This window comes from Haemaphysalis longicornis, unplaced genomic scaffold (assembly GCF_048455015.1).
Source record: "Haemaphysalis longicornis isolate Haplotype H1 unplaced genomic scaffold, Haemaphysalis longicornis Haplotype H1 scaffold_10, whole genome shotgun sequence".
NCBI classification, from domain to species: Eukaryota; Metazoa; Arthropoda; class Arachnida; order Ixodida; family Ixodidae; genus Haemaphysalis; species Haemaphysalis longicornis.
This window is the reverse complement of record NW_027526204.1, coordinates 69057211-69069579: the sequence shown is the minus strand read 5'-3', so window position 1 is coordinate 69069579 and position 12369 is coordinate 69057211. Positions and strand designations below refer to the sequence as shown.

The window sequence follows — 12369 nt, the reverse complement described above, 5'->3', positions numbered from 1 at the left end:
CGTATTGGAAAGTGGCAAAAGGGCAATATTCCAAAACTTCGGCCACTCTCATCGCCATGGTGACAGTTCTAGGATGGACCGTCGAAGGTACTCGACACGTCAGCCCAAGCCCTTCGGCCGCTCTCTCGAGCGCACTCTTTCTTTCCTTTCGAGAATCGTCCACGAAAGGGCCCCACGGAAAACTCCACCTTCAACGACTCCGCCATCCAACCGTTCGAACTTGAGAATCGTTAAGTAAACGACCCTTACGAAGCGCCCTTTATTGTTAAAAAACCTTCTAGGAGCCTCGTTAACTGGCAGCGAGCTGCGCATATGGGCCCGGCACTTTCAAGCCGCCGAAGAGCATCGTCTTTGGCACCGACGGAAACATTTGCGCCTTCTTCTGCTTCGACCCGCTTGCGAGGCGGCTGCGAAGCTCCAGGTAGGAGACGTCGTGCCCGTGAATGACGATTTGCTGCCTATCTTTTATCAACTTGGCCCCCTTCATCACCGGTTTCCGGACGCGGCGGAGTTCTGCAATTAGGTACCCTCCGCCTCCGCCGTTGCATTTCTCTCCGCCAGTGGATGTTATTTTGAAGCAAGCCCCTGCTCAACTTGCGGGCAGCGGGAATGTGTTGAATAAAAGTTGGAGAAACATCTTCGTTTGGATCCTAAGATGTAAGGCTCAATAGAGATACTTCGACCCCCACGGAGCATTTTGCACGCAGTTGCTGCATTTCCGATCTACGCTTCAGCAGCACTACAGGTCATCGAAAAGATAAAAACTAGCGCCCAGGGTTTAATCGCCGTGTCCCAGGAGGAACAAAGGCACTCTGCGCTTTAGTGGCTTAAAATGTGAGCGTGAAATGTTGCAAATGCGAGGTGTTGGTCAGTTTGAGCGACGATAAGTTAGTGTCAGTGTATCAAAATGTTTTTTTTCCGTGATGCCTAGGCCGGGCTAAACAATTTTGGTTTTTCAGAGAGAGAGAGAGAGAGAGAGAGAGAGAGAGATCCTAGTCAGGAGTGAATAGTTGTGATTGATGAAAATGGGGTAAAGAGACGGCAGCGAGCTCAAAGGTGGAACCTGAGTCTACGGCACCAGACGCAGCAGCTCCTTCCCTTGCCCGCTGAATCAGGTCGCGCTGATCTCGAGGTAACGAGCTGGCCAAATCTGCCTCCAATGACTCCAAGAAATATAATATATTATTTTTTTGAGTTGTTTTCCCCTAACCACACCCTTGCGCATGGCTAGGTTGCGCGCAAGAGGATGGGTGTTTCTTCTATTTTAGCCCAGTTTTAAGTTAATATCTGATGTTCACACAGAACACCTTAACGCACATAGATTTTCACATACTTTTGCTGGATTTTCGTCCCCAGAGTTCATGATTCTTCGGCATTGAGACCTAGTTGTAGCAAGAGTAAATATTGTGTTCCTAGGCATAGGATGATAATTCGTTCTCAACGTTTTTCGAGGAGGGCAGTGTGGTATTCGTGGTCACAAGGTAGTGAGTTCATGTGCCTTTTGGTCAGTGCATCGCTCTCATCCTAACGATTGGGACGGGTTGTCCAGGTGAAGTTTTTAACTTTTTCTATTGTGAATGGAAATAATGCACCGAAGTGCTATCGTATTCTCCTTGCCGAAAACAGTATAATGTCCTTCGAGAGTTTGTAATGATGTGGCGCTTCTATTTGATAGTTCTACTATTCGGAATGCCAAGAGGATGGCTCCAACTTCCACGTGTTTGTTCTTGTATGTTGGAGGGTCATGCAGTCACAAAGATTGTCAGAGAAGTCAACTACCACAATTGGGGCCTCGTGCTTTTGTACACTGCGGAGTCGGTGTATATTGGGGTCTTAATGATATTGGAACTTCCCCCGAATGAACGTGATCCTGCCATATCGCCTGGATTGTATCCAATATATTGGTAGATGAGAGTTTTTATGTGGGATCGCTGCATCGGTGCATGCCATGTCTATCAAGGAGTACAGTAGTTTCTTTTCAAAGAGGGGGGGGGGGGGGGGGCGCCAGCCGCTGGTACGCTGGCCCCTCCCGATTTTGTTTTTCCATCCGCTTTCTTTGCGCCAGGAGAGTGGTTTCTTCGCTGTGTTGATATGCGTTAAAAAGATAAAAGTGCAGGACATATTCATCGTGATTATGACCAACATTCTATAGAAGACGACTGCAGGGTCAAGGACTCTTCCATTGACCTTCACCCGCTGTGGTCTTGCGCTTCGCGAGTCTATTCTTTGCTACAAATATTGTTATTTTATCCCTGCATCGAGAGTGTGCTCTTCGCCTTCTTCTAGACCCGTCTATGCATGTCTATTCTGTTCACCGGGTGGTCCACCCTTTGTTAGTTCATCTCACAGTCAAAATTGAGAGGCTGAGAACTACCTTATATGCTGTCCTAATGATGGTGTTTTTGCACTTTCCTCTGTGCGGTTAAATTTATGGCATGGTAGGCGCAGCACCACTCGGGTCATGATCAGCGGTTGCATAAGCCTTATCAATCTATTCTCTCTTTTTCTTTTTCTGCTCTCGTTTGGTGTTTTGTTTTCGGAAATTGATTACACTTTTGCTTTGGCGATTGTGAGTTTGGCACTACCCCTTGTCTCTAGAGCAACGCCGAGCCTTCGTACTCGACTATTCTCTTTGAGGAGATCCGTACCTATTTTAGAGTGATTTTCAGCTTTGCCGTGTGGCGCCATCTGTCGCTTGCCCAACCAAGCTTACAGCGGTGACGGAACCGTGGAAATATTGAAAAGTATTTTGGAAATTTTGTCATTACACAATATATAGTTGGTTTATTTTAGTTTTTTATGCTTATACTCAATGCCGTACTTCATTTCTCAGACACCGGCGTTAGTCCTTTCCCCCTTCCTTTAGTTCGGTCACGCAATGTTGGTACCGGCATAAGTTCCGCCGGAAATCACGCCCAGGTGGTTCGGTGGTAAGGCATTGAGCTGCAAATCCCAAGGACACAGGTTGGATTCCCAGGCGTTGCGGCCGTTTTCCTTGTGGAAGCAGAAAACAAAAATGCCAGTGTGTCGATATTTCGGCGCACGTTAAAGATCCTAATGTGATCTAAATTCTTCCGGAGATATCCGCTACAGTGTGCCTCGTAGCCGACGATTAGTTTCGGCGCATGAATTACTGGAAATTTATATTTTTTATGTTCTGGTGTAAACACGCTTTGCTCTGAGGACGTAAGTTGCGGACACGGCTGGCTACCGTATCTGCCTGGCATGCTACCGCCGAAAGGGCATATAACAACCTTCACCGCGCAGGCGTGGCACCTGCTAAAAACGCGTGTCCTTTCCTTCGTATTCCACGTTGTATTATTGTCCTCATTTTCAAACATCTTTTGCCATTGCGCCATATTACACATTCAGCGGAGCCCTCGAATCTTGCTGCCTCAGTCGTAGCTTCCGGGTGGCAGCGGTGACGTATTTCCGTGGACGCCTGATGAGCCCGGCTGATAGCGGACGGCTAGGAGCCGCATGGAAATCGAAAAATGAGTTTTATAGCGGTATCACGTTAAAAGAAAAAAATTACCCCACCTTCCCGCAAGGGGAACCCGGTGGAGATGCGACGCATGTTGGGGGTTCACTTGGTGTTTCCGTTGGGTTGATTCTCTAATTGCGTGAAACGTGTGAGGAACGCGTATGATGTATTCTTTATTTAACACGCGGCGTAACGTTAACGATGACGGCCTTGTGGTCGCTGAAGTGTACGGGTAGTAGATGGTGAAGTAACGGGACCACCGTGCAATTTGCAGCGAAGACCAAGTCTATGCACGTGCCCGAAATCGGAACGCCGGTGCTGGAACGACCGCGGCTATGACGCAACGTGGCGCGGCTATGGCACAACACAACCCAACACAATCCACTTTAATCCAATCCAATCCAAGCCAAGCCAACCCAATCGAATCTAATCCAATGCCTCTCGCAAGAGAGTGTTCGCTATCGGAGAGGAGAGGGGGTGAGAGGCGGAGAGCGCAGCTCGCGCGGCGAGGAGAATGGGAGAGAGAGAGAGAGAGAATAAACTTTATTTAATGAGAGGAGTCAAGCGGGCGGTTTCCTCAGTTCAGGACCCCGTTGGAGCGTCCAGCCGCCTCAGCCTGGTGAATCAGCCGAAGCTGCTCTTCGAGGCTAGAGCTGGCCAGCACTTCCTCCCACTGCTCAATCGAGGGATTAGATATCGGGGAAAGTGAGGGGTTAAGCTGGCACTCCCACACCATGTGATACAAGGTGCAGGGCGCGTAGCAGAATTGGCACTGTGAGTAGTATATTGTTGGCCAGAATAAATGGAGTTTGGTTGGGGGGGGGAACGTGTTGATTTGGAGGAGACGCCAGGAGCGCTCCTCTGCCTTGCTGAGGGAGGGGTGGCCAGCGGGTAGCATAAGCCTGGTGAGCCTGTAGAATTGGGTCACCTCCTGGTATGAAGTTACAGGGAACGCTGTCTCAAGCCAACTTTCTCGCGCCGCTCGGCTGGTTAGACCTCGAGCAGTCTCATGAGCAAAGACATTACCGCAGAGGGAAGCGTGAGCTGGCGTCCAGACAATCGACACCCTTTTCTTCGGAGGGTTCTGGCCGAGGATCTTCATGGCGATGCACGAGATGCGGCCTTGGAGGTAGCTCCTACACGCTGACTGTGAATCTGTGATTATCACTTCCTCTGGGGTCTGCGTTATTGCCAGCGCAATAGCTACCTCTTCGGCCTGTAGCGTCGAGACTTTGTTGAGAGTGAGGCTCGTGGCGTGGCTATCCATCTTCGTCACAGTCGCAACCATGGCTCCTCGTCTTGCATAATCTGCGGCGTCCGTATAATAATCCATATCGTTTGAGCCGTATTTTTTCTCCAGGGCTCTAACTCGCGCCTCTCTCCGACCCTCGTGGAACTGCGGGTGCATGTTTCTGGGCAGCGGGGCCACTCTGATGTTTCGGCGTAGTTCGCGAGGGATGTCTACTGTGGTTTCAAGAGGGCGATCAGGGATGTTTATGCCCAGTCTTAGCAGAAGGGCCCTGCCTGCATCCGTCCCTGCTAGCCGGTAACGCTGACTGAGCAGGTGGCCCTCAATCAGCTCGTCCACAGTGTTGTGCACCCCAAGCTTGAGGAGACGATCCGTGGAGGTGTAGGGGGGCAGACCCAGAGCTTGTTTATACGCCTTTCGCAAGAGCGTATCTAACTTGTTCTTCTCTGCCTTGTTTAGTAGTGCATAGGGCGTCACATAGCAGATTCTCGATACGACGAACGCCTGAACGAGGCGAAGCGTATCCGCCTCCTTCATGCCTCTTCCCTTGGTCGTGATCCGACGGAGCATGTGGGCAATCTGACAAGTCGTGTGTTCCAATTTCCTTATCATCGTGGTGTTTGCGCAATCTGCTTGAATTACCATACCTAGAATCTTCACTTGCGGAGACGGGGTGATTGTAGCACCGTCCAGCGTGATCTCCATCGAAGGGACATCTGTTTGCCTACCGCCCTTTCTGCGCACTAGAAGCAGCTCAGATTTTTCTGGGGCGCACGAGAGTCCACAGTTCTTAGCATACTCATTCACGGTATCAGCCGCCATTTGGAGACGGTCCTGCATCTCCCCGACCGAGAGCATACCGGTCCACACCGTGATATCATCGGCGTAAAGACCGTGGGGTAAGCCCGGAATCGACTCCAGTTGTTTAGGCAGGCCGATGAGGGCAATGTTGAATAGGAGGGGGGACAGGACCGCTCCTTGTGGCGTGCCGCGTCCGCCGGTGCGAGTCGGTTGTGTCTGAATGTCCCCAATCTTGGTGGGTAGCTTGGCGCCCAGAGAGAAAGTCTCTGACGTAGGTGTATGTGCGACTACCACACCCGAGTTCGTTCAGATTAGTGAGTATGGCTTCATGGCTGACGGTGTGAAAGGCTCCTTTTAAATCTAGAGCCAGGATGGCCTTAGGTGTGTGGGTGTTGGCCCGTTCTATGATGTCCTCCTTCAGTTGCAGCAACACGTCTTGCGTCGAAAGGTGCTGTCGGAACCCGTACATGGTCGGTGGGAACTGCTTTGTGTCTTCGAGGAAGTTCTGCAGGCGGTTGTGCACGACGTGTTCGAGCAGCTTCCCGATACACGACGTGAGGGATATTGGCCGTAGGTTTCCGATGCCGAGATGTTTGTTTGGTTTAGGTATTAGGCGCACCTCAGCAGATTTCCATTCAAGTGGGATGGCTCCTCTCTCCCAGCACTGATTGTAGTAGCCTGTGAGGAATTCTATAGAGGGTTCGTCGAGGTTGGCCAATGCTTTTTTGTGATTTGGTCCTGACCCGGCGCGGTATTTCGGCGGATCTTCTGAAGCGCAGCTTTCACCTCAGCTGTGGTAATGGGTGCATCCAATTGCGGGTTTGGATCTCCCTTGTAGTCAGGGGCCGCATAAGGTGGGTGCATGGGCAGGTATTTCTGCTGCAGTTTTCTGAGCAGATCCTCTTGGGATCCCTCAAACTTGTGAATAATGGTGTTAATTTTCTTGCAGGCTGCGCTTTTGTAATTTGTCGGATCAATGAGGTATCTGAGCAGTTTCCATGTTTTGGATGCGCTGAGGGTACCGCGGAGCCCGTCGCAGAGCTGCAGCCAGTTCTGACTGCATAGCTCCGCTGCGTATTTTGCAGCCTGCTCAGAGAGTTTGGCTATTCTCTTCTTGAGTTTTCTGTTGTGGCGCTGACGCTTCCACCTCCTCATGAGGCTGCGGCGAGCCTCCCACAGGTGTAACAGCTTGGGATCGACACTTGGAGTCTGAACAGTGGTCTTGACTTCTTGTGTTGCCGACTTAATGTCTGTTAGTATCGAGGAAGCCCAGTCACTAACGTCATTGATTTCTGAGGCGGATTGGATCTCTCGCTGCTCTCGGAACTTAGCCCAGTCCACGATGCGGGTTACGACATTATGTGCTCTGTACTCCTCCCCAACGATAGTGGTAGCTATAATTGCGTGGTCACTCCCTATGTATTCCCCGGTGTTTTCCCACGTGGCTTGAGAGACGTTTCGCCCAAACGCGAGATCCGGGCACGTGTCTCTGGAAACACTACTTCCCATTCTGGTAGGTGCACTTCAGTAAGTGAGGAGCGTGGGCTCGTGCTCTTCAGAGGAGGCTATTAGTTCGTTTCCTCGCTTATTTGAGTAGTGGTTTCCCCACACGGGGTGGGCTGCATTGAAATCACCCAACACTAGCAAGGGACAGGCATCAGCCACCTGTACTGCTTGCTGTATCAGACTCCTTAATTCCGACTGCTTCCTCTTAGGCCTGCAGTACACGTTAAGGATAAAAACGCTCTTTCCTTTCCCAGGTTTCCGAGGTATCAGCTCTGTGAGGGTCCCTTTTGTTCTGGGTAGCTGTAGCGTGTGTTGCACTGCTGTTACTCTCTTGCTGATGAGCGTGGTAGTGTCTCCGCATTCCGGGTCACCGTGTGTGATGTAGCCAGGTAGTCGTGCATAGGAGTTTACCTCCTGTAGCGCGACTACATCCGGTTTGTCCGTGCACGAATCAATATATTGTAAGAGTGACTCAAGTTTCCCTTTGATGCTTCTTGCGTTCCACTGCCACACTATTAGCTTGTTCTCTTGCTTCCCCCGGCGGCTAGCCATGGTTAGCTCGGGTGGGGTCTGCCTGGTCGTGGTTATCTAGCGAGGACGGCCGAAGGTATGGCTTGTCCCTACGTGGTGTTCTGCCAACTGCCGCATTTTGGCTTTCTAGTGCATCTAGTCTGCCTAACATAAGGGTGACAGACTGTTTGAGTTGAGCTATGCCGGCCGTCATGTTTTGCGCCATTGCATTTAGCTGTTCCGTCAGCTTGTCCTCTGCCTCCTTTGCCCGCGTCTCTAGGGCCTCAGTACGCCTTGGGGAGTCAGTCTGCTCATTTATATCGTTTATTTTACGCCGTTTCTCTGTTCCCCCGTTCGTTTGCGGAGGGTTTAACTTAGCCTGCGAGGCAACCTCCGCGATTGTAGATCTCAGGAGGGCCATTTCTTTCTTTAGGTCTTCGATCTGCGATTGTAGCTTGTTGCATTCCTCGCATCAGGATTTGGGGGGTTGAGCAGTGGGAAGGAGAACTTGAGACCAGCTCACCTGTGGCGCCACGGAAGACGGGGTGCTCACTTTGCCTCCGCCGCTGCTGGCGTCCGCACCTAGACCGGACCGGTAGCTGGGTCTGGAGCGGGACCTGGAACGAGCTCGGGTTTCGCATTGGGCTTCCGATTCGGAGCCATTAGGTCTCAGGTCGGTTCGCGATCTGGAGCGGGACCTGGATCGCCTCTTAGCTGCCCCCATACGTCTCTGTAGAGACGGCCAGCGGCTGCAGGAATTGGAGCGAGATGATCGTTTTCGTCTTGACCCTTCGTCCCACGAGGTCAAGTGTTCAGCCGAGCGGTTCAATCTGTCCCTGGATGGTTCTCTTCTGCCACTTGAGTGTTCTTTACTTTTTTCCCAAGCCTTGCGGCGGATGATGTACGGTTCCCGAAAACGTTTAGGGCATTCTCTACATGGCGTGATGTGCTTGCCATTGCAGAGATCGCATTTCGGGTCGCACGGATGGTCCGGCGCTGGGTCTCTCACGCCGCACTTCTCACAGGCGCGGATTCCGACGCTCACGCAGACGTCCGCCCTGTGTCCCGTACAGTGGCAGTTGGTGTAGTATGGGATGGTCTTCTTATAGATGAAACATTTCATCTCAACGCCCTTATAATAAATGTGGAAGGGTACCTTGTGACCTTGTATCGTAACGAGAACAGAGCCTGACATTCCCAGGCGGCGGCAGCTTAGGAATTCATATCCTGGGAGCCAAATGTCCTCCAACACTTGCTCCATTGTGTAATGCGTCGGGATGCCATGAATAACTCCTTTGCACGAGTCGTAAGGTGAGAGTCCGTAGAGACTCACCGGGTGGACCTTTCCTTGGACGTTAAGCTGAGTGATTTGGCTGAGGGCTCTCGCTGCTTGTTCGTGTGGCGTGCTGACGGTGAGGATGTTCTGCATCGCGTCAATGCGGACACGGATTTCAGCGTCCCTCCATGACAGGCGGGCCGCGTTGAGGATGCTCTCGGCCAGAAGTGCCGGACTGACCGAGCCGAGTCCGAGCCCGTTCTTTGGTCGCATCACCAGCTTGTAGTCTTCCTCCGGCAGTGGCGGCGGCTTAGGTCTAGACTCTTCCCGCCGTGGTTTCAAGGTTGACTTCTTTGGGATTGAGTCCAGCGGTTGCTCAGCAGCCGAAGAGTTCGCCTTGTTTCGTCCTCTCGCCGACTTGCTCATTACTTGTATCCACTTATCCCACCTTTCATCGTAATTGGAATTCTCTCCTCCATCGCAGCGGTCTTGCGTCTCCATCTCGTCGTCTTGGGTCCTGTCTTCGCCGGGGATAGAGCTAACAGCTTCTGCTGTCCGGCCCGTCGCCGCTCCGCGCTCCATACCCGTGGTAGGCGCCGACCACGGGACCTAGGGTTAGCGCGGCGGCGTCCGCTTCGGATTTTCAAATCGTTGTTAAACGGCAAATAATGCACTCACGAACTTCAGAATTGGTTCTGCGTGATCCTTGCCGCTTCGCGAAAACCTTCTTCTTGTCTTCGCTGCCGAAAACTGGGAATTTTCGTCCACTTGCGAAGAAATCCGAGGAGCTCATATGAGACACGCCTGTTCTCTTGAAGCTTCTTGTGTGGACGGACAACAACAACGCCGTATGGAGGGACATGGCGAGTTAATGAGATGCAGTCGCAACTAAAAAGTGCGCCGGGCGCGCAGCCAGCGGGAGCTCGCTTCACGAGCGCGGCTCACGCGGGAGTGGTTACGTTGCCATCGTGATAGCCGGACGTCGGGTTCCTTGTTCCCTTTCGCCACAGATCAACGTGGTAGAATCCCACCGTTCAAGCTTCGATCTACCTTCCACAGGGAAGCCGGCTGCGCCCTAATTGACTCTGGTCACCTCCAAAGCTAATCGCATCGCACTGACATAAGAAGTTATTTTTTATCTTAATCAGACCATACGATACAAACTGCGCAATTAACGACATCACCGCTATATAATACACAGCTTGCACTGATCTCACTGCCATGTTGGAGCACTGCTTGCATGGTGGATGGCTGGGAACTCCTCTCCCGCTGTTATCTTGCGCAGCAATGGGAAAGCCTAGGGCACTAGCCTAGGGCGGCGGTAACGTCACTGGAAAACTATGTATATGATGTCCTCAAATATTTGAAATGTTCACGTATAGAAGAGTCTAAGCCACTAGCAACATATTTCGATAAGTTTGTTTCCCTTGTAGCGCTTAGCTTGCCAGAGCGAGAACTCACGTCTACGTTGACTTTAACCGAGAAACTATTATTTTATTCTTGAAGTTAACGTGTGAGGATTTAAGGTTAACACAACGCCCTTTTTTTCAAAACGGTTGTCTTTATTGGGTAAAAGGGGCCATTAATACAAAATACAGTATTGTGCAGTTTGAAACAAATAGCACTCGGTAACTCGCTTCGTTCAATTCCAGACATCGAAGACGTTTTGCTAAGCCAAAGAAATCCAATAAATGATGGAGAACTGAAATTTCGCGCTAGAGTTAAGTAATAGGAACGCAAGTAATGTAATATATGGCAGCACTTGAAACATTCACTACTGTGTTAGCCCCACATTATCCCTCACGCGACGCCATCAGACGGAACTAGGGGCCCCTCCAGCATCGCTAAGTCATGCTTCTTGGTGGTGGCTTCGGTTTGTAACCGCCAATCGCGCACAAGCACTATTCTGTAACTCCATATATTTATCGGTCGCCGGAAATCTGGGGAGTCGCCTCAGCTTCATGTGTTTTCCATACTATCTCGATTATTTTTGTGAAGTTTGCGACAACATTGGTATCATTGTTATCGTGACAAAGCCGTACTTTAACGAAGCAAACTTGTATTTTGTCTTCATGGCCCATTAAAGAGCCCCACACCCGCAATTTGACAACAAACTGTTTCTCCTTTGCTTCCTCTTGCAGCTCTGCAACTTCAAGGCCAACATGACCAATGTCAAGTACGGGATTGCGGTGTTCGAGGCCCAGTACGGAGACCCGGATGGACTGTGCCAATTCGGCAAATTCGGCCGCATTGCGATGGCTGGTCGCCTCGTCAAGTACTTCAGCTCCAAGTTTAAAACTGGTTCGGACTTCACAGACTGTCTGCTCCTGCCGTCATCTTAGCGGTCAAGTTGCCTGTCATCATGAAATAATTTTTCAATAATATGTATTTATTTTCTGACCCATTTTATTGCTCTTCCGTCTTGATTCCTGGGAATGTGTCTGATTATATTGTAGTACGGCGTTTTTTTCTTTAATGTCTTAAAACTCAAAAGCCTTGGCTGTACTAACTTGTAGTTAGCGGTGGCTGTTTCCAGAAAGAAAAAATAGTCCTACAATAGTTTTCTCAAATCAGCGCTGATAGTTTCAGAAACTGCAGCCTTTGTTAGATTACATTGTTAAAAAGAACGCCTACGCAGTGTTAACCCACACTGAATTCTTTGATTTCTGTCGCTCCATCCTCGCTTTCATTGTTTTGTCTGAACCTGTAATGTCTTTTAATATCCCTTTCTCGGTGAAAATTCTCTGGATTCGTAGTGAAAATTCCAACTTAAGTAGCACTGTAAAGTATATTTAAAACGGGTGGGAGATGCATGAAAAGATTTCAATATTTTAGCTAACCGCCTAATGGACCTTTTGTGCCAGCTGCCTTAAGATGACGAATGTGAGCAAGGAAACTATAAAAACGGGAGAGGGAAATTATTAGGGGTTCCACAAATGCACAAAGTCCTTCATGTCACCTTTATTATGGATTAGGATGATATTCGCGCTCTTCCAAGATTCCGGTACACTCGCGGTAATTTGGCATTGCGTGTACAGGTTGGCCAGTTTTACTAGTACAATTCGACCTTCATCTTTCAAGAGGTCTGCGGTTATCTGATCTTTACCAGGTGCTTTGCTCCATTTCATTTCTTTCAAAGTCTTCCTTACTTCTTTTCTCGTTACTGTTGGGATGTCTGTCTACTCTGAACTACTTTCTCGTCCGGGATTCTCCTGGATGTCCAGGCTACTGTATAGATCCTTATAGAACTCCTCGGCTATTATGACTATTTTATCCCTAGTTGTGATGACATTGCCTTGCTTGTCTTTAAGTTCCTACACCTGATTTTCCCCACGTCTAGACGACTATTCACTGCTTTCAGGCTGCCTTCGTTCTTCACAGCATATTTGACCCTCTCCATAGTATACTTCCGTATGTCAGGTGTCTTACGCTTATTGATTAACTTCGAAATCTCCCATGGTCCTCTTCTGTGAGCTGAGGTGGAGATTGTCATGGTTTTCCGTTTCCTAATTAGATCTTTCGCCTCCTGGGAAAGTTTACTAG

At 50.0% G+C, this 12369-nt stretch overlaps 1 protein-coding gene across 1 annotated transcript in view; it reads left to right on the top strand.

The window, feature by feature from the left end:
• Positions 1-11168, top strand: part of LOC144159889 (uncharacterized) — a 57646-nt gene extending 46478 nt beyond the window's left edge. The window contains exon 8 of the mRNA XM_077691546.1: positions 10968-11168. Within this exon, the coding sequence (XP_077547672.1) occupies positions 10968-11168 (201 nt within the window). The remainder of the gene's footprint in view (positions 1-10967) is intronic.
• The last annotated feature ends 1201 nt before the right edge of the window (positions 11169-12369 follow it).